At 37.8% G+C, this 22,960-nt stretch overlaps 1 protein-coding gene across 1 annotated transcript in view; it reads left to right on the forward strand.

Annotated features, from left to right (window-relative positions):
- Positions 1–12,055: 12,055 nt before the first annotated feature.
- ADGB (androglobin) overlaps positions 12,056–22,960 on the forward strand; it is a gene marked incomplete at its 5' end in the record, with an annotated part of 145,298 nt that continues 134,393 nt past the window's right edge. Inside the window, one exon of the mRNA XM_079716363.1 lies at positions 12,056–12,129. Coding sequence (XP_079572489.1) covers positions 12,056–12,129 — 74 coding nt within the window. The remainder of the gene's footprint in view (positions 12,130–22,960) is intronic.

A 22,960-nucleotide genomic window follows, 5' to 3' on the forward strand; every position in this document is an offset into this window, starting at 1 on the left:
TTACACTCTGCATCCAGTCTCTCAGCAGATCCTTTTAGCTATTCCTTCAAATGCACCAAGGATCAGACCAGTTCTCACCCTCCTATACTTTTGCCCTAGTGTAGCTAATACTGCCTTTCTCTGAATTACTGCAATAGCATTTTAACTAGTTTTCCCTAGCTTCTGCCCTACTCATGCCTCAATACCCACCCACGTGTATTTTCAATAAAGCACCCTGAAAGATCATTTTAAAGCCTAAACCAGATCATGTCACTTCTCTGCCCCAAATCCTCTAATTGTTTCCATCTGACTCAGAATAAGTGCCATGTTCCTAATAGGAGCCAGTAGGATCTGCCACCTTGCTGCCTCTCTGACTTCATCTTCTCTACTTTTCTTCTTGTTCTATTTGTTCTAGTCACAGAGGCAGAGAACACACCACATAACCTCCCACCTCAAAAAATTACTTGCTATTGACCTTGCTTAGAATACGCATCCCCTCAGAGGTCTGCATGGCCTGATGTCTTATACACTTTAGGTCTCTCCTCAAATGTCACGGTACCAGAGTGGTCATTCCTGTGCCCTCCATATAATATAGCAACTTCCTCCCTAGTTCACACATTTCCTATTTCTTTTACCCTACTTCCTTTTTTTCTGCTTAGTAGTTAGCCCCACTTGACATACTGGAACAACATGATATATTTTGTGTCTGTTTGTTTTCTCTCCCCCTCTCCTAGAATGTAAGTTCATGATGTATACAGCATTGTTTCAGTAAAGCTAACTTACTTTAAATGAGTTATCTTTAAATTAATGCTGATTTTGAAACTGTTTTTTAGAAATTTGTTTATGAAACTGAGAACTTCCCTGGTGGTCCAGTGGTTAAGACTCTGCACTTTCACTGCAGGGAAAGTGGGTTTGATCCCTGGTCAGGGAACTAAGATTCCATATGCCATGCAGCATATGGGATCTTATTATGGGATCATACTTAAATTTAAAAATTTTTTTTAACTTGTTTATGAAGCTGAGAATATGCACAAATGCAAACAGTGTAAAATGCCCAGTCACACTTGTAAACATCATCCTCCAATCGAGCAACACACGCTTGAAGTCTAGGGGGATGGCAAGGTTGGATGTCACTCCTTCTTAGCTCTCAGAGGAGAGGAAAGGGGTGGCAGAATCAGAGGTGTTTTGATGCTTTCCCACTTTTTCCAGTGCACTGATCACTTTTTGCTGTTTTAGTTCTGCAAACAACCCAGAAAGTGTCGACCTTACACTACCTTCTGGTTGTTTAGAGTTCTCCAGTGCAGCACCCTACTTAAGACCTTCCCCACCAAAGTGTTCATTAATCCTGGAAGTGCTGGTGTCTATGTTAGCACAGAAGAGGATCTGGAACTTCATCTAGTTCAGCCCTACAGTTTTCTAAATGAGGAAACTGGAACTCAGGGAGGTGAAATGACTTATCCGAAAGCACTCAGAGGTGGCCCCAGAGTCCAAGCCTTCAGTTCCCCATTCCTGTTCATCTATACGGCACTGTATTTTATCAGCCTGTTATTCACATTGATTAAATATAGGAAATTACCTAAAAGTTCAACAGTAAGACAATGGTTACGTATATTCATATGATGCCTTACTACACAGCTATTAAAAATCATCATGTAGGGCTTCCCTGGTGGCGCAGTGGTTGAGAGTCCGCCTGCCGACGCAGGGGACACGGGTTCGTGCCCCGGTCTGGGAAGATCCCACATGCCGCGGAGCGGCTGGGCGAGTGAGCCATGGCCACTGAGCCTGCGCGTCCGGAGCCTGTGCTCCGCAACGGGAGAGGCCACAACAGTGAGAGGCCCGCGTACAGCAAAAAAAAAAAAAAAAAAAAAAATTCATCATGTAGAAAATCATTAAATGACATGGGAAGTACTGGCAGCATAGCTAAGTGAAAAAATGTTAAATAACATAACCTCAATTATATAAAATAGTTGTGTAAATGATGAGAAGGCTCTACACATCAAAATATTATCAGTGGTTACTTCTGGAAGATGGGACTAGAGATTTTTTAAACTTGTTTTTACATTTTCATAATTCCAAATTCAAAACATTTAAATAAGAGTCCATTTTGAACTTTTCCCCTGCATTTCACTTCCAATGAACTTTAAGGTCTACATTTTTAAGCACTGGAATATATTTATATGTGCTAACTTTTTTGTATAAATAGCATGTGTAAGATATATGTGAGGTATAAATGTGTGGAAAATTCAACAAGCTTCATAGATGTATAGAATTACTAGCAATTAAGTCAAAAGAGAGAATGGCTTGTAACTATCTTAACCAGGTTTATAAGGTAAAGGTTTTGGGGGGAGAATAATATACCTTGTTATAATCATGAAGCCTTACAATTTTCTTTTTTAATTCTCATGTTTAAAAATTATACTTCATTATTATACAAAATTATTTTCTTACCCTCCAAAAAGTTTTTAAAATTATTTAAAGCCCTTATAAATCATCATAACACAAGATTCTGTTAGTCTCTTCTTCGCAACTGCAGCATTTGCCAAGTTATTTTAGAATTTTCATGTAGACAAATAGTGCTGCTTCATAGGAGAAGGACCATACTTAGTTTTGTTTTGCTTTGGTTTTGTTTTTCAAAACATACGCATCTCAACCAATCTTGACAGCAATCAGTTTATAACCATTGTTCAGATAAGTTAAATGACTTCAGAGTCTAAATAGCTTGCCAAACATCATACCTCTAGCATGTGATGGAGCTAGGTTGGAGCCCAAGTCTACATGTCTATAAACTCATGTAATGCTGTTTATACAGAATATTTTATTTTATTTTTATTAAAGTATAGTTGATTTACAATATTACATTAGTTTCAGGTGTACAGAATAGTGATTCACTATTTTTGCAGTTTATACTCCATTATAAATTATTGCAAGATAATAGCTATAACTGCCTGTGCTATACAATGTATCCTTGTTGCTTATCTATTTCACACATAGTAGTTTGTATCTGTTAATCTCATACCTCTAATTTGTCCCTTCTCCCTTCCCTCTCCCCTTTGGTAACAACAAGTTTGTTTTCTATATCTGTGAGTCTGTTTCTGTTTTGCATATACATTCATTCATATTATTTTTTAGATTCCACATATAAGTGATATCATACAGTATTTGTCTTTCTCTGACTTATTTCACTAAGCATAAGTGAAATAAGGTTCATCCTCACTGCTGCAAATGGCAGAATTTCATTGTTTTTCATGGATGAGTATATATATATATATATATATATATATATATATATATATATATATATATATATATATAATGTCACATCTTCTTAATCCAGTTGTCTGAACCGAATATTTTACATTAATGTGGTGACATTTCTTCACACAAGTGATAAAATGGGGAAGTTTATCCTAATCTTTCCCTCTTCTTAGGCCCCTCAAAGTGCCATCTCTCACTATCCAGAACTTCTTACTGTAGTATGTCACCAGGGGCTGCTCCATGATCCAGATCTGAATTGTCACTCCACGCCCATCACCTCAGCTAGACACTTGTTTCCAATAAAACATGCTGAGGACATCCCCTTGGATAACCTTATTCAGGGCTGCCTTAGTGCTTGATTCACATATTTTCTATAGAATTCATTACATTGTCTTATAAATATCAGTTCTAGTTTTTGTTTGCCCCACAAGATTATGAGCTCTTCAGGGGCAGAAACCAAATCTTATTCATCTATTTAGAAATACCCAATGCATAAAATGAAATCTCCAGGTAAACTAAACCTCCAAATAAACACAATTAGTTTCAAGTTACAAAAGAGACAAATCATTATTACCCAAAGTATATGATACCAGCATCAGACAAGGAAAAATTCACAGTGTCTTGTGCTGATAAGAAACATAGCAAATAAAAGAATAAATATATCCCATTAGGAGGAAAAACAAAATTAAATCAACTGAAATCATCCTAGATATGACATAGATGATAAATTTAATAGATAACATCATTAAAACAGTTATTATAACTATATTTAATATTCTTAAGGTGTCAATAACCATCCAGTTTCTTAGTCTTTCTAATTACTCTTTCCTGACCCTCCCAGAGGCCTGAGATACATCTGTTTGTGCATTCTCTTCTGCTAATATCCTGTCCTAGTTTACCATGGGTCAATGTTGAGCAGTTGCACTTCAATTCCACATCAGGGCTGCCAGTGTTCCACCTCTCGCTAGCAATGGGCTTCTCATTACCTGTTGGTCAGCCCTGAAGTTCCCTTTCAAGATCTTCCTTTAAACTGTGATTTTAATCAATTTTGTTATGATGTCCCTGGGTGTAGATGTCTCCATGTTTTTTGTGCTTGGTTAGGGTTTATTGAATTTCTGAGATTTATAGCTTTAACAAAATTTGGAAAAATTTCAATCATTATTTTTGCATCTATTTTCTTCTGGATCTTCATCTCCTAACCCCCATGCCTGTCCTCCTTGCCCATTTATTCAGGGACTCCAGCTGCATGTGTATTAGTCTATTTAAAGTTGTTCCACAGCTCCCTGATGTCCTATTCTTTTTTGTTTTTTTCCTCTGTGTTTCATGTTGGGTTGTTTCTGTTGCTGTGTCTTCAAATTAACTAATCTGTTCTTCTGCAATGGCTAATCTGCCATTCATCCCATCCAGTGTATCTTTTCGACATAGACATCATATGTGTAGTTTTAGGTGTTCTTAAGAGGAACTTAATATATTTAATCTTTCTTCTATCTTCTTGAACACATGGCATGCTGTGATAACAGCTGTTTTAACGTCCTGTCTGCTAATTGTATCATCCATGTTTTATTCTGAGTCATTTCCAATTGGTTCATTTCTTTTCCCCTTTTAATGGGACATATTTTCCTGCTTCTTTTTTTTTATGCTTGATAAGTTTTTGTTGGATACCAGTCTTTTTGAATTGTACCTGTTGGGTACTAGTTATTTTTGTACTCCTATAAATATTCTTAAATTTGTTCAGGGAAGCTGTTAACCTACTTAGAAACAGTTTGATCACTTCAGGTCCTGCTTTCAAGTTTCGTTAGATGGGAACAATGAAGAGTTTTGTTTAGGGTGAAATTGTCACCACTACGGAGGGGGCAAAACTCCATATTCTGTCACCTGTGAATTCTGAGGGTTTTCCAGTCATGCTGGTAGGAACAGGCCCCGTGTGAGCTTATGCCCCTTCTAACACTTTCACGTGGTTCTTTCTATGGCCTCAGGGCATTACCACCTGTGCTTGTGCAGATCAGCACTCTGACAGACACCGAGCGCCTACCCTCTGAGTATCTCCTCTTTGCACTGCTCTCTCCTCTGAGAACTTCAGCCTCCTAGCTCCCCTGGATTCCAGTTCCATTTCCCTAAACGGGGGACACCATCAGGCCCTGCCTGGGCTCACTTGCCCTGTGTCAAGCCCTCACAGTAGTCTGAGACAATTATAAAGTCCATCAGTTTTTTTTGTTTGTTTAATTGAAGTATAGTTGATTTACAGTATTATATAAATTACAGGTATGCAATATAATGATTCACGATTTTTAAAGTTTATACTCCATTTATAGCTATTATAAAATATTGGCTATATTCCCTGTGTTGCACAATATATCCATGTAGCTTATTTTATACGTAGTAGTCTGTACCTGTTAATCCTCTACCTCTATATTGCCCCTCCCCGCTTCCCTCTCCCCACTGGAAACCACTAATTTGTTCTCTATATCTGTGAGTCTGTTTCTTTTTAGTTATATTCACTAATTTGTTGTATTTTTTAGATTCCACATATGAGTGATATCAGAGTATCTTTCTTTCTCTGACTGACTTATCTCATGTGGCATAATACACTCCAAGCCCATTCATGTTGCAGCAAATGGCAAAATTCCATCCTTTTTATGGCTGAATAGTATTCCAGTGTGTGTGTATACACACACACACACACACACACACACACTACATATTCTTTATCCATTCATCTGTCGATGGACACTTAGGTTGTTTCCATTATCTTGGCAATTGTAAATAATGCTGCTATGAACATTGGAGTGCATGTATCTTTTTGAATTAGTGTTTTTGTTTTTTTCAGATATATACCCAGGAGTGGAATTGCTGGGTCATATGGTAGTTCTATTTTTAGTTTTTTGAGAACACTCCATACTGTTTTCCACAGTGGCTGCACCAATTTACATTCCCACCAACAGTATAGGAGGGTTCCCTTTTCTCCACATCGTCACCAACACTTGTTATTTCTGTTCTTTTTGATTGTAGCCATTCTGACAGGTGTGAGGTGGTATCTCATTGTGATTTTGATTTGCATTTCCCTGATGACTAGCAATGTTGAGCATCTTTTCAGGTGCCTCCTGGCCATCTGCATGTCCTCTTTGGAAAATGTCTATTTTATTTTATTTTATTATTTTATTTATTTTATTTTATTTATTTTATTTTATTTTATTTTAATCTTGCCACATCACATGGCTTGCAGGATCTTAGTTCCCTGACCAGGGATCGAAACTGCCCTTCAGCAGTGAAAGCGTAGAATCCTAACCACTGGACCACCAAGGAATTCCCTATTCATATTTAATTGGGTTGTGTGTTTTTTGATATTGAGTTTTGTGAGCTGTTTATATATTTTGGATATTAACCCCTTATTGATCATATCATTTCCAAGTATTTTCTGCCATTCAGTAGGTTGTCTTTTCATTTTGTTGATGGTTTCCTTTGCTGGGCAAAAGCTTTTAAGTTTATTTAGGTCCCATTTGTTTATTTTTGCTTTTATTTCCTTTGCTGTAGAATAAACATCCAAAAAATATTGCTATGATTTATGTCAAAGAGTGTTCTGCCTATGTTTTTCTCTAGGAATTTTATGGTTTCCAGTCTTACATTTAGGCCTTTATACATTTTGAGTTTATTTTGGTATGTGGCGTTAGAGAATGTCCTAATTTCATTCTTTTACATGTAGCTGTCCAGTTTTCCCAGCACCACTTATTGAAGAGACTGTCTTTTCTCCATTGTATATTTTTGCCTCCTTTGTCCATAAGTGCGTGGGTTTATTTCTGAAAAGCTCACCTTTGTTTGTTTTTCATCTCTGGGATCACTGATTTCATTGGCTGAAAGCCAATGTCTTCATATATTTTATTCATTTTATTAGCTATTGCGTGTGAGAAGGTGAATTCATTCCCTGTTATTTCATACTCATTTTAGAGTCTGCTTCCTGCAGTCAAACCTGCTATTAACTGTTCTAGGCTAGTTCCCAGGAAACAGACTCTCACACTCTGAGATTTGTGTACACGATGTTTATTAGTGAGTGTTCTCAGTAGCATCTCTAAGAGGGTAGCGCAAGAGGGACTGGACAGCAGAAGTTAAACTGCAATGCTGTTGTGAAAGAGGCCTCTGCCAATAATGAGGGAGCTCGAAAGACAAAAGGATCTTTCAGAGTTGTCCCAATTATATCCCTTTTCTTACACACACACCACTGCGGTGCAGGAAGCTCTCAGGGAGAAGACATGACCTTACATTGAGTGAGGAGCTTTCTCTGGTAGGAAAGTGAGTACCTCTGTCCAGGCTGAGCACCACCACATCCAGTGCCCAGGTGACTGCAACCTTACACAAATGCACATCAGTCTGCATCCTGATGAAGCATTTTAGTACAGTCAGGAAAACTTGTTTCTTATTTAAACAGCTTATCGAAATGGAAAGTATTTTTCAGCTAGTATCAGGAAAATATCTTTTCCTTATTATCCCACTTTTTACGAATCTCTCTTCAGAATTTCCTTTCAAAGACAACTAAGACTGTAAGTTAAGGTCTGCCCAGCATAATGAGGCTTTCTCTGGCAGGGACAGGGAGATTTCATATCTGCCAGACCCAAATTCTCGATAACTAGAGGGCTCTGAAGAGACTGAACATTAAGGGACAAAACTGAATCTAAGTTGCAATTTATAATAAATTTTTCTAGGACCGATAGTAAACATTTTTCTGTAGTCCTTCTGTTGGAAGGAGGCAATGTAGCATAGAACTTGAAAGCATACTCAGGTAGAAAGTTTCAGTGACGCAAGATGAATAAGCTCTCGAGATCTGCTGTACAACATTGTACTTACAATTACCAACACTACATTGTGCTCTTAAAAATGTATTAGAAGAGTAGGTCTTGTATTAAGTGTTCTTACCACAATGAATAGAATAAAAATCATAAAATAAAAATAAGATAAAATAAGTGTGCACTCTGAAGCCAGATGGGTGACATTTACCTTCTGGCTCTATCTGCTCTGTGCTTTGGACTTTGGGCAAGGTGCTGTGCTTTTTAAAGCTCATGTTCCTTCTCTACAAAATGGGCTAATTATAACCCCTTACAGGGTTGCCACCACTGAGGCCGCCAGAAGCAGAATAACATGGTTATAAAGAGTGTGGATCTGGCACCAGACCACATGGGCCTGAATGCTGCCTGATACTTACTAATTCACTTTAACCTCTGTTTTCTTATTTACAAAAGAGCGATTGTAATAATAGCACATCCCTAAGGTGTTTATGGGGATTAAGTGAGTTATTACAGAAAAAGCATTTAGTAGTGCCAAGCAGATAGGAAGTGCTCAATAAATGTGAGTTCTGATTACGAGATGTTGAGGAGGTTTGCAAAGGTTGATGTGAATTTGGTGAAGAAAAGTAGAACAAGTCCTGCTTTAAGTGCCCTTACAGTTTAGTAAATGAGAAGGGCCAGGCCCTAAGTAATGATAAGAATAAGGTGGAACATTATCAGAATTTTAAAAAATGAACAAATAAAGCTCTGTGGAAAATAAAGGAGAAGGATATTAATTTCTAAGGAAAAGTGACAATTGAAAGACGGAACTTGTAAAGGCAGTTAACCTGAACCATAAGCAGAGCAGGCAGAATTCACACTTCCTCATTTATGTGGTTAAAAGTAGGCAACTTCATAATTGACCTAGTTGCAAAAAGGGGGCTGAGCAGCGCCATCCGTATAATTTCCTGAGGCTGTGGGACCAAGTGTCTAAAGCTGCCCAGAGCTATGGCTTTAAGAATCTGAAACACTGCCCCTCTCCCTGCCCTACCTCCTACTCAGCTCCAGTCATCTAGGGCTCCCAAGGGTGGGTAGAGAAATGGTTACCAAAACTCACTTCCCCATGCAGTCCAAAGAGAGAGCCCCTGGCGATTCTGTTTCTGCTGGCATGAGGAAGTAAGTATTTCTCGCCACTTCCCTATGGAGCAGGGGTTACTGTTGTCTGAAGCCATAACTCTTCCTCAAAACATTAAGTACAGACTAAAGAAAGGCTCCATTCTGTGTAGCTCTAATGAAATACAAGCCCTGTTTCTCAGCCTTTGAAAGTGGTTAAACAGCAGGAGAACTTGGACATCCCTAAGCTGAGTGGCAGGACAATCATCTGAATTTGCTGTGCTCAGGAGCATCTCTGAAAGATTACAGCCTGGATGGTTAGTCTGGAGGATTGCAGAGGCAAAGGCTGTGGAGGCAGGCTACTCTTGCTGTGCCACTGGCCCCGTGTCAGACAAGTCCCTTTACCCATCTGCACTTCAGTATTTTTACCTGTGAAATAAAGAAAGTATTAGCTATTGTTATTTGAGTGCTGATAATGTTCCAAACACAACATTTCAGGTAAGCAGTAGTATTCTTTCCTTTTCGCAAATGAAGAAAATGGAATTCAGAGAGTTTAAATGACTTACCCAGGGTAACTCAATAAGAGTCAGTATTTAATTTTCAGGTCTGTCTCTAAAGCCTGTGCTCTAAGGAGCTAGCAGCCCTCCCTAAGCCTGGCATGTCATAGGAACTCAATAAATCACAGCTATTATTAACATCTCAAAATGACATTGACCATAATTACCACCTGCACATAAGAATATGGATTTAAAAAAAGATAGATATAGGGCCTATTTTCCTTTTTGCACTGGCACATACAAATGCCATCTTATGGTTTATAGAGGAACATATTTGCCTCTTAGAATCATGATCTGACCAGAGTTTGGCTTCAGAAAAAAAAGAGAAATTCCATTTCTGCATGCTGCATGCATAATGTAATAATGGAGAAAAACACTGGATGAGGAATTAATAAGCACTTCATACTTTAAAAACAAATTTTTATTATCTCATTATATCCTGATACCAACTCCCTTAATTTATTTTTATCCTAATTTAACAGATAAGGAAACAGTCTCTGAGTAGAGTAGTAATATGTCTGGTTGAAACCCATGCTCCTGTTTTTAATGCCTCGTGTCCAAACTCTACCTCTATGTAGCCAAGCAACTTTTGGCAAGGCATTTCTCTTCTCTTTGTCTGGGGTTCTTTGTCTGTAAAATACGTGTGGGCTGTAGATCACCTGATTTCCAAGACATTTCTTCTCTAATGGCCTTGGCACCTTTCAACCATTAACTATGGCTTCAGGGATGGCCCTTGTTCAAGAGGAAACTCACCCGTCCATGGGTTGGTTGCTTAAAATTGTGCTATTTTTACCCAATAGTCTTTGTATATGCAATGCTTATGGCATTGCATTGATGACTCTGGTTAGATTTAGTATTAAATAATATTTTCTTGAAGTTTGTTCCTTTACTTTCATTCAGGAGAGCTCTCTGGAAATCTCAATCCTGGGATAAATGAGGCAGGGTTCTCAAGGTGTCTTCACTTGCTTCACACATACAGCTATTTGTAGGGCATTTCTTCAGTCATAACGTTAACACTGCTGATTTAGAAGTTATTTATCTTGCGTATAGAATACAGAGAAGTTGCTATCTGATTGTCATCTATGTAACACCCAATAATAAGATTGGGATAGTCTGACAAAGCAAAAGCTGCACCGAGCAGAGTGGAGGCATTCATTCCTCAGAGCAGTTGAAAGATTTGCTTTGCAGGAAGCTGCTTCTCCCTTGTAGAGTTGGGCCACTGAACAGTTCCAAGAACAGAGGAAATGTCTTTATTTAAAGATGGTTAATTATCTCTAGGCTAATGGAAGAGACCACCTAGTGATAGGGGTTCTAAACCTCAGGCCTGTGCATGGTTAAATCTCTCTGAAGTGAGGTTGTATTGGGCCGGAGCAATATTTGGTTTTATTTTAATGCACTTAAAATTTTTCCCAGTCTAAGCGTTTCTCAGCTTCATTCATTCATGTTATCTGCCTGCTCCTCAAAGGCATTTTGAAATAGAAGCCCCTACTTCCTGTGCTTTCATTATGTTCTAAACATTCTACATACATCTTATTTATCCTCAAGATAGAATTGTGTTAGCTATTAGCAGTTCCTGTTTACAAATGAGTAAACTGAGGCTCAAAAGGAAGAACTTGCCCAAGGCAAGATAACTTATAGATACCACCAGGTTGGCTGGCCATTAAGCTAGAGGCTTAATGGGTCTTGGTTTGCTTGGATTCGCGTCGTCTGGCTCCAGTGCCTTCTCAAGTGAGCTGATCAAGGGCCGCTCCATTCCACGACCTGGATTCATTCTTTCATGTGAACAACCCAAACCCACAACTTATTTAAACACAGACATCATCATTAGCGAAATTTAAGCGACTGAGGGTGTCATGATCTTGCCTTCGCTACAGGGATCCCCCTGCACCCACCGTATTCACTACTGAACCCACGATTTTCAAGCCATTGGCAAACTACTGTGTCTATAATGTCTCTTTAATTATTACCAAAGGAACTTGTTCAGCGGAGAGAAGACCTGGGGAAAGGGAAGTTGCATAGTACACGTCTTCAGATCCAAAAGAGAGTCGATATATGTCTATGGTTCCGAAGGGCAAAGCCTGGCAGACTCAACCTGATAGAAAAACTCCAGTTTATCAGAGCCTACCATCAATCCTACGGACAAATCCATGCCCGGGGAGCCTTGCTCCCCGGACACTCAACCCCTAGGTTACCACCCGCCTGTGGAGCGCCCGAGCTCGCATCCCCACTGCGACCTAAAGCCGCCTCCGCTAGAGCCGCCCCTGCTAAAGCCCTGCCAGCACCTGCCCCGCGGCGGCAGGAAGCGCACGGGCCGTCTCCTGGCAACCGCAGACGCAGAGCCAGGGTCGCAGAGCCGGCTCCTAGCTCAGAGCACAGCCGCTGCCTGGATCCGCCTCTGCCATGACCACCAAACAAACCAGAAAGAAAGAGGTGCATCGTATCACCTCGGCGCACGGATCGGATAAATCTAAAGAGTAAGGGACCTCTGCCTGCCCATCCCACCCCTGGCCTGACCCCTTGGCCTTTCCACTCGTCCTGGCGCTGCTTCACTGTAGCCAACCATGCCCGGGCACGAGTTTAGATGGCCTCTTGGCAGCTTCTCTCCCTTCTGTGGGAACCCAGACTAGGGAGATTCCTGCCCTCCATGCCTGCCTCGATCCACCTCCTCCCAGGTTTCCCCGTTTCAGCCGCTCGGCAGCTGCACTCTGGCTCGCATCCATGAACTTCCCACCCCTTCCTGCTCCTCCTCTCCTTCAGAGTCCACCCAGGCACTTAGAAACGCTGCTGCTTCCTTGCCAAAGAGGCGAGGCTCAAAGTTAGGACCGCATCTGCATGGCCCCAGTATTAGCAGAAAGAGACAGAGACAGAGAGAACTTTCACCTCAGTGGAAAGTGCCTAGTTTGTATCTGCCCCAGTCCAACAACTAAAGACTTTTAGTCAGATTATATCAGACATACAATGGTTTTTAAAAGTTAAAACTGTATAGATATGTAATTCACGTTACTAATGTTTACTCCAAGAAAGTGTACAGACTTTAGCTCCTGGAATCTACATGACGCCTCTCTACCTGGGGTGGTGTTTGTCGTGTCTGTGTATGTACCTCCTTATTACTTTTTGTCCTCTGGTGTTTTCTTTCCCCCCCCACTAAAAATACCGAGTTATTAATAACACAGATTTGGGGCGATTATTTGAACGTACACATTTCTCAAATGTATTCCAGCTATAAGAGAGTGCCAGCTGCTAAACCTAACCCAGTGGGGTCATTCATGTTTTCCCACTGTGACTGTGAGGCGTGGACAGTAAATGCTATTTAGTTGGCTTCTTCGATTTCGGTGGCCTAATTCTTCATCTCCTTCTTTACCTAAAGAATCCCATGTTGAACTTCTGTTCACTGATGCCTAGTATTTAAACTCTTCCCTCTCCTGCACTTATTCCTATGTCTGTGATTCTCTATTCCTAGTTCTGTTTTCTCTCATAAGCAAGCTTCCAGCTTCCTGGCAGATAATCCATTCATTTTTATTAGTAACTTAAATTTCAGATACTATATTACAGACGTAAGTGATTTTTAACAGAATTGCTCACCTGCTGTGTACCAGTGTAGGGCAGGTCATTTCAATATTTTCTAGTTGCTTCCATTCTTATAGGTCCAAGTTCTACAAGACCCTACAGGATCAAGGTCTTTCCCCTTTTCCCCTATTCCTTTTCTGACTTTACCTCCCCCTTGTTCATGTACTGCCCTCTTTTTCACATCCTGGAGCGCCCCAGGCTTGTTCCTACCTCAGGGCCTTTGCTTTTCTATTTCCTCTGCTAGAAAGTCATTTCCATATGGTTTTCTCCCTCACCTCCTTTAGGTATTTAGCTCAATGCCATTTTCTCATGTCAGCTTCTTTGGCCAGCTGGTTTAAAATTGCTATCCCCACTTTCCTGCCAAAACCCAAAACTCCCCGTTTTTCTTTTGCTGCTTTATTTTTTGTCATTAATTGCTTTGCTTATTAACATACTATATATTTTGCTTTAAAAATATGTTTATGCATATGTCATCTTAATAAAATGTAAGTTCCATGAAGGCAAGAATTTTTCCTTTTCTATTTTATACATTATTGAGTCCTTAGTCATGTTTGGGTCATATGTAGTAGGCACTCAAAAATGTTTATTTAATGAATAAGTGAATGACAGTGATTAAATAAAAGACTATAACAGGGTTGCAATAAACAACAAAAAAAAGAAAAGCAAACTTAGTAATGGTTATAATTAATGTACATTGAAGGCTCACAACTCTTAAGGAGCTTTGATTTTGAAGAGTTTATATCCTGAAAGAGATGAGATTGTTAATGCCCATTTAAAAAAAAAAAAACAAAACTGATCAAACCAGATACCATAAAACACAGTACCTGGCCTGACTTTGTGGTGATTTTATCACATGATAGAGATAAGATCCCTGCTGATAAGATGTTAACTCTTTCCTTACTGGGACGTCCCATTTCTTTTTGAGATGATGTTATTTCTAACAGTTTTTTTTCCAGAAAATGTCTGAATTGAATTATATCAATAAAAGTACATCTATATACTTATGAAAATAAAAGAGTAAGGGAAAATAGTTATACAATATCTAGGCTTTGCTAGAAACTAGCTATTGAGTATTAAACATCAAATCATTAGGTTCTGCAGTAGCATTATATGATAGAATGTGAAGTCCACTGTAAATCATGTTTATCCTCTAAGTTTTACTGAAGAACTAATTATAGATATCAGGCTAAGTCATAGATTTAGGTGTCACCTAGGATGGGGCCCAGGGATCAAAGTCTAGCAAGGCTCCAGTGTAATTGTCATTTGAAATATACTGGGGACATTTAGAGTAAATTTTTACATGTCATTATTTTACCGCACCTTGTGGTTATACATCCAGTAAATGCAACTAACTCTACATGGTCCTGAGTACGGAAATGAGAAAAAAAGTATTCAGAGCCTTGAAAATGGCTGTCCCATAAAACCTTATTCTCCTACAGCTGCCATCTGTAGCATATCTCTTGTATTCCCTAAACTTATGTGTCAAACTGGGGACAGGCCCAGATCTGGCTTTTGCCTAGTCTGGTGGCTGGCACATAATAGCCACTCACCATTTGTTTATTAAATGAGTTCATAGTTTAGTTACCTAGGTTGGTTTTCATTCCTTCTAAATTTGATTGAAGCCCAGTTCTCCCTCCTTTTCTGATCTGATCCACTGTTGGCAAAATTCAAAAACTGAGATGTTTCTACTGAGAAAACAGAACCATCTATGTTGAGCTGTGACCAAATTCATAAGTAAATATGACTTTGAATCACCAAGAATAAGTGTGCCAGGTAACTGAGCTGACAGTTTTTATATTAGATTAAGGTATTTCTATTTTATTTATTCTGTATTTCTCTGTATCAGCAAGAATGAAATCTCTGATATAGGGTTCACACTTGCACCATTTTTTGTGACATTAGATGCCATTTTTAACTTTAACATTCAATTTTTTCTTCTTTAAATGAAGGACCATCTACTTAAATTTGTTCCCATTCCAACATTCCCTGCCCTCCCTTCTCTACTTTATTTTTTCCTCCAGCTCCAAACTCTCATGATTCTTTCAGATTTTTTTTAACTCTACTAGATCCATAAGTGAGAGAATTTTGTTACAGTAAAGTGTTCAAAACTTACATTTAACTTATTGTTCTAACTGGGGGTGTCATCTTTTTAAAATTTCATCTTTGAGAACAATATTTTTTATTGCCATAACAACTGTCACAAATTATGTCTTTCATTATTAGTACCTAATGATAATTAGAAATTACAAACCAATTTAAATTAATCAATTTGAAAACTAGTGTGTACTGCAAAGATACCGTGGAAGGATTTGTAGTGACACAAGACAAAAATTTGATCTTCTTAGAAGTACTGAATATAAGTCTTGGTGTAGATGATAGACAACTTAAAAGAGGGAAGAGAAGGCATGCAATTTAAGTATTAAGAGTTATTAGAAGCATTAATGCTTACACTTGAAATGCTAAAATATTTGAAACTTGAATGGGAAGTTTGAGATAGGAATACAATTTGGTGTTTATAGTCACAAAGTTTTGTTCCACTTCCAATAGCATATTAAAATCAAGATCAAACAGATAATTTGTTGAACTAACAAGAATTACGCAACCTTCTAGATTCTTAGAGATGATGAGATATCATTAGACCTCTTTTTAAAAAACGTATTGAAGTATAGTTGATTTACAATGTTGTGTTACTTTCTGCTGTATAGCATAGTGATTCAGTTATACATATATATAGATAGATAGATATACGTTCTATTTCATATTCTTTTTCATTATGATTTATCACAGGATATTGAATATAGTTAGACCGCTTTTCAAAGCAGAATGAAATATATTTCATAAAGCTCAGGTTAATCTATACTTACTGAAGTGTGCATTTAAATTTCATAGAATTCTCAAAAAAATCAACATATTTGTCTATACAAAACTTTGAAAACAAGACTATTACAAGAGTGGAATTATGATTAATACTATGAAAGCAACATAAAATAGAAGAATACATATCTTACTGAGGATTAAATTAAGTGAATTCTTAGTTATACCAGGTCAAAGAGAGAGCTGCTTCAATGAAACCATGCAACAGTGGTTGATAGATAATAGATAATCTATTCCTCTACCACCAGAAATCAAAAAGGAAAAAAATGTGTGTGTGCATGAGGGAGAGAGAGAGAGAAGGGAGATGCCTTTTGTAGCTCTAGGTATAGTCCTTATAGCTCCACAGAAAAAGGCAGAGGGAAGAGGAGAAGCAGGGCAGGAAACCACCCAGGGTTCACACTGAGTTTTGCGATTTACCCAGGTCACCTCTGAGAACCTCAACAACTAAGGTCATAAGTACTCACAATTTAAAAGGTGATCTCTGGTGACAAAAACTTCCCTAGAGGAAAGCCAATTCTTTATGTTCATTTCCCAATGATTCACTGAGCGCTTCTCATGCCCAAGTCACTGGTTGGCTTGCAAGAATAAGGAATTGCAAAACAGGGTACAAGTCCAGGGATTTGTAATCTAGGGGAGAAAAACTAAGATTCAAATAGAAATAACTAGGAAATATACAGTAATGCCAAATTTGTCAGGGAGAACTTGTTGGAAATAATGGAAGGAACCACATATTGGCATAGGGTTAGATTAGAGAAATCATGACATTTCTAAAATGATGGTTATGTGAGTTAGAGGAGAAGAGGGTCACTTCCAACTGGAGCTGGTCTTTCATCGTCTCCCTCTAACAGCCACTCTCCAACTTTGAAAGGCACAAGCTAGTGAGATGGCTAGGGCAGGTGATGGAGATGTTTGAGGAACAGAAAGTCATCCAGGTTGGCTGGAGAAGAGGGATTTCATATGAATGTACTGGCACATAAAGCATCAGAGGTGAGTATGCAGCATGTGAGAAGGACAGATTAAGGAATTTGAACTCTATGTGATGGGGAAACAGACTTTTAAATGTCAAAATGATGATTTATGACATACAATTTAACAATTGTCTGAATGGAATTCATGCTGAATTAAGAATCAGGGTAGCAAGAAACGGGTGATGATAATGGGAGATAATGGGGGGATGCTTGCTTCTGGGAGCCCTGCATAAGATTGAGGAACTTTTTTAAAGAAGGGTGAGTGGGTACAGAGCAGACCTGTAAGATGATTGTGGTCAAAGACCACAAAGCCATGTTACTGACCTTCAGTGGCAGCGGTGATGGTGTCCAGGTGATGATGCCACCATGTCTGGAAAGAGAAGGAAAAACAGTGTAAAATGAAATTCAATGACAAATTTCTGAGGGCCTTCCCTTGCTTATTTTTGCATTTTCCTCAGGGCCTGGCACGATGTATGTTTAATAAGTGTGTGTGTGTACTTTGAGCTAAAATAGAAACCTGGTGTAACAGCTTGGCCATAAAACCCTCTGTCTCAGAACCAGAGAGAGACTATGAGACCCAGAGGGAAGAGGCCCTGTCAATCATCCCCAGGACACCAGGCAACACTCAGCATGGATTAAGGCATCATATAAATGTCTGTTGCATATTTCTTAAATATAAAAATCTCAGCCAAAAAGCCCTGCTTAATAAGGCTAGGAATAACCGGTTAGTCTTAGTGGGATCTGTCACTAGTTCTTTGAAATAATCTTAATCTGAACATTTGTTTAATAATTTGTTAAAACTTGACATAGGTTAACAATTATTTTTGGCAATGAAAAAAATTTTTTTAATCAACCAATTTTTATTTTGTTTCCTTTTGGAGGAGAAATGGTTCCTCCTCAGTTTACTCTGTAGCATTATTAGAGGAGTAAAAGATGTTAGATTAAAAAGATTTAAATTTACAAACTCACAGAATTCATATTTCAGCGTTACTTAAAAACAAAATCAAATTTATACTTTGAAACTCACAGCACTGTTGCTAGTGCTTCAAATGAGCAAAGTAATATTGCCTCAATCAAAAGTGGTTATTTAAAAATATTTTAGTTGGCTTTACTATTATTTTGACATTTCCAGGTCACAGATTATTGAAATTAAGGAATTAAATAATCTATAAACTGATTAGGCTACTTAATGTGAGATAAAAATGACTAAAATCTGTATCCAATATGTTAAAAATATACCTTTGATATGATTTGTATAATTTGATATAATTTATATAATATGAAGTATTGGATAGAAATATCACTAATCTTTTTCACTTTGACCCTTGACAAAGAAGACATGTATATGTTGTCAGAAGAAGTATTCAACTAGGTGCTTTGAAATTTTATTACATTCTTTCATAGGGTAGGTTCAGGCTAATTAATTCTAGCATCTAGGGCTATAGGCATGCTGATTTGTATGGCTGAATTAACATATGGTACATTTTAAAAGTAAACTTTATATATAAAGTATATATATATATATACACACACGTATAAAGTATAGAAAGTATATATATAAATATATATATAGTATATATATAAAAATATATATTTATATTTTTGCTGGTGCCAAATGAATACCATAGTCTAAAGATTTTGTGATTATTTTTATTCCATCCTCTGATGTGATGTGCATCAGAATTACATATATTACTTCAGTTGAAGTCCTCATAAGGTCAGTGTGCCCTTTCGGCTCCCGTTTCTTCACCTCTCAATCTTCAGTTCAGAGAAGAAATATGTCTAGTTTAGTTATAAATTAATACAAAAGGCTACTACAGGTCGTCAAACCTTGTGGATACACAGGCAAAAGGAGAGGAAGCAGGAAGAACTGTGGCCTGTTTTGCCTGCTTTCATCCCAGGTATGAGCCAGAAACACCATGAGAGTTTAACCAGGTGAGGTCATGGTCAAAGGTGAAGCCTGTGCTGTACAATCTGCTAACAGAGCTCTTTCCACATACTATTGTAACAAATTAATTAGAAATTAGAGACAAAGCCACATGTTTGCTCCACCCTGGATCAAAGTCTAGGAGGGATTTGTGATCAGTTTGCTCCATAGACAAAGAATAAGGTTAGGAAGAAAATAGTTGGAGTTGTGTAAAAAGGAGAAAAATGAAAGTTTAATTGGAGCTTGTGCATGTACTCACCCAGGGTGCTGAGGACCTGTTGTTTCTTTCATGGATTTTGGTTAAAGTCATTAAGGACATTATCTCATGTATTTGCATATCATGTTTTGTCCTTGCTCTTTAAAATATCAGCTTTGCTGCTGGACAGTGTTAGATCCCAGTAAAAGGCAGAAGCTTCAGATACTAGGGGCCTGTATTCATTGGGATCAGAACAGCAGCAGAAGCCCCCTCCTATTCTGCTCTCTCCCTTTGTTCCTCCATCTCTCAAGAGGGCTCAGGGAAACATGTGTCACTCCAGCTAAATCTATCCTTTCCTGGAGTTCTCCTTTCCTTCTGACATGCCCCTTCTTTGTTTTCTTTCTTCTACCCCCCAAATTCAGTCATTCTCTGATGGTCTTGCTTCACTCCCCTCTCCTTTATCCCTTTTGATTATCTAAAACAATGATGATTAAAGATGACTGAATTAGCACCTGTGGTCCTTACCATGTAATTGAGCTCAAGTTCAATGGGACAAATCCACTTGGATGTACTCTCCGACTCCAAGTTAAATATGTCCAAAATGGAGGTCATCATTTTCTCTTCCAAATGTATAGATTTCCCATGTTTATTTTAGAGAATCTTACTACCATCTTCCCTGCCACCTTGAGTTTCAAGCAGTTATCTTTGACCTTCACCTCCTTTGTCTGTTATGTCCAGTTGGTTTCCATGTTCTTTTGATTTTCCCTTCAAATTGCTTCCCTACCTTGGCTCAGTGTTCATTTCATAATGATTTGACTTACATACATCATAAAATGATTACCACAATAAGTTTAGTGAACATCTGTCACCTCATCTAGATAAGACATTAAAGAATTAGAAAAAAAATTTCTTCCTTGTGATAAGAACTCTTAGGATTTAATCTTTCAACAACTTTCATATACTGAGTTGACCAAAAAGTTTGTTCGGGTTTTTCCGTAACATCTTATAGAAAAACCTGAATGAACTTTCTGGTCAACCCAATATAATATACAACCCAATATAATGTATAATGTGCTTTGACCTACTGTGTGGAAGAGAGCATTTAGCCATATAGCAGAGAATATACTTATCTTCGAAATCTTTTATACAACTTGTAATTTTAATGAATTAAATCATTTACTAGTACTTGGGTATATTGCTATGCGAATAGAGTAACTCTGTATACTCCTGATTTTTTCAGGGGCTGGTTTGATTTCTTTGCATGTTTGAATTTTCTAAATTTTCAGCATTTATTTCCCAATATTACCAGTTCCTAAATCTTCAAAAGTCCCGGGTTACCTTTGTGTTTAAAGATTATCTTGTTTTCAGAACTGATGAAATCAGGAATAATGGATTTGAATATTTTAAAGGATCCTGACTATGCTAGAACAGTAGGTACAGTCTGGCAATGAAATTCAAAGAGATACTGTTCTGAGAGCTTCAAAAGCAGCAGTTGTACATAATCATTTGAAGTTTACAGTATATTTGACATTGGACTGTATTTGACCATTGCTTGTACTGTGTGTGTAGCACAATAGGGGAGCTACTGAGCTGGTATAAGATACCTCTAATGAGATTCTTTTTAAGTGATCTTCAGTATAGATGGAAACACATTTGACATGTTACAAGGAAAGTAGACCAATTAGTAATAAGGCTTAACAGTTTAAGGGAGAGAGTCAGAATATACTTACACTTGACAGAATGAAGAGGAAAGCAAAACAGAGTCTCAACAGAGCCCTAATTTTTTAAGAAATTAAATCTTCCTTTTACAAAACAGCTTTTAAGATTTTTGAGCTTCCTGAATGAGGTAATTTTATCATGGTTTTGATGGATACAAAATCACTAATTTCTTTTTATCTGTAAGGTTGTACCAACACTCAATAAAACAGAGGTACTATAATACACTAAGTTATGCTTTGATTTTTAAAATTAATACTATGAAAAATTGCCCTTTTTCCCTGAGAACTGTTCTAGTCTTCCTTCTCTTACATGCTACTTAGGACCACCTCTTTACAATGTATATATTATCAGACTTTCTTTTCCAGCAAGATGGTGGATCACAATTTTTAAAAATAACCATAATACCTAGAAACACCTACACAAAGAAATAAAAATATTCAGGATCCAGAAATAAGGATGGAACTGAAAGTCAGAATGGCATGGCTCTGAGCTGAAGCCGCTGCATTGCCTTATCAGTTTATAAAAGTGGACTCTTGTTTTATCACATATAAGGCAAGATCTTGAGCCCAAATGAGTAAAGGGATTGCTCCCACCTTAGATAAAGGCATGGCTTTCCATGAGTTTAATTCTCGGTAAAAAGGTGAATGAGAAAAATCCACCCAAGCACAGAGAGATTGATAAGAAAGCTAGCATTTCTCTGGCTGGTGTCTGGCTGAAAAAAAAAAGAAAGATTTTTTCCCTTGAGAAATGGAAACCCTTGGACTGAGACTTACATTAGTTTGAGATCTGATTTTAAAGTACCTGTAAGTTTCTGGATGGCTTATTCATTTGGGGTCTGTGAAAGAAGAAAACTCAATACTGCATGCAAAGAACATTCTTTCAACACAGGATTGTCTTGGAGGAAGGAGATTGGAGGGAAAGAAAACCCTTATCCTAATAAGGATAAGCTCATAATAAATGTGTCCTAAAACACAAGACTATAGAAAAGATAGGCAGAAGTTACAACAAACAAGAGAATCAGGTGTCACAAATTTGATAATAGAAAAATGATCTTTATGTAATTTACCATGTATATGTTTATAATGATTAAAGATGTAAAGGAGGAAATCCAAACCCTAAGAAAAGAATTACACTCTTTATGTTAGTCAATGTTAGTAATCAGTGCTAGTTGCAATAACAAAGTAGCAAATAGGAAGTACTCAATGCTAGCTTCAGTATCAAACAATCCCCAAATCTCAGTGACCTTACACAACAAAAGATATTTCTCATTCATACCAGAGTGTGATCAGGAGTTTAGTGGTGCCTTTGCATGTGCTACATAAGGATTCTTGGCACCTTCCATCTTGTGGTATTACCATTTTCTAAAGTCTTCTCATAAGAACTGAGTCATACATCAAGCAGAAAGAGAGTAAGAAGTATCTCAGGAAATGTTTTAAGAGCATAAATGTGGGATACAACACATCTCCCCACATGCTATTTCCCAAAACACCATCACAAAATACCAGCCAACCTGCAAAGGAGTATGGGAAACAGGAAATGGAAAACACGACTGGTGAACATCTGGTCAATCTCTACCTAAATATAAAAATTTCAAACAGTTCTAATTAGAAATTATAAATATATAAAGACACATGTTCTTCTATTTCATGTAAATAGGTAGATGACAGAGAAATATATAGAGTGCCCATGTTGTCCAGGCACTGTTCTAGTTGCTGGAGATAGAGGGAGTGAAGAAAAACCCAGTGTTCCTGCCACCGGAGAACTTACAAACCCTATGTTTGGAAACATACAATAAGAATATAAATGATTAGTGAGAGAATTGTCAAGTGCTGTTAAAGATGAAAAGATGCAGAGAGGTGAGGGTTGCTATATTAGGTAGGGTGTTCAGGAAAGTCCCTCCCAGACCTGACCTTAGAAGATGAAATTTGCAGAGACCTTAACCTTCTTGTTGCTAAGTTCAATATTTATTTGTTAATAATTCATCTTGTTTGATCTGTTAGGAGCATTTGGGTCTGTTGCTCATTCTCTCACTTTTTAAAATATCGCTTTACTTG

Source organism: Hyperoodon ampullatus (assembly GCF_949752795.1).
Source record: "Hyperoodon ampullatus genome assembly, chromosome: 12".
NCBI lineage: Eukaryota > Metazoa > Chordata > Mammalia > Artiodactyla > Ziphiidae > Hyperoodon > Hyperoodon ampullatus.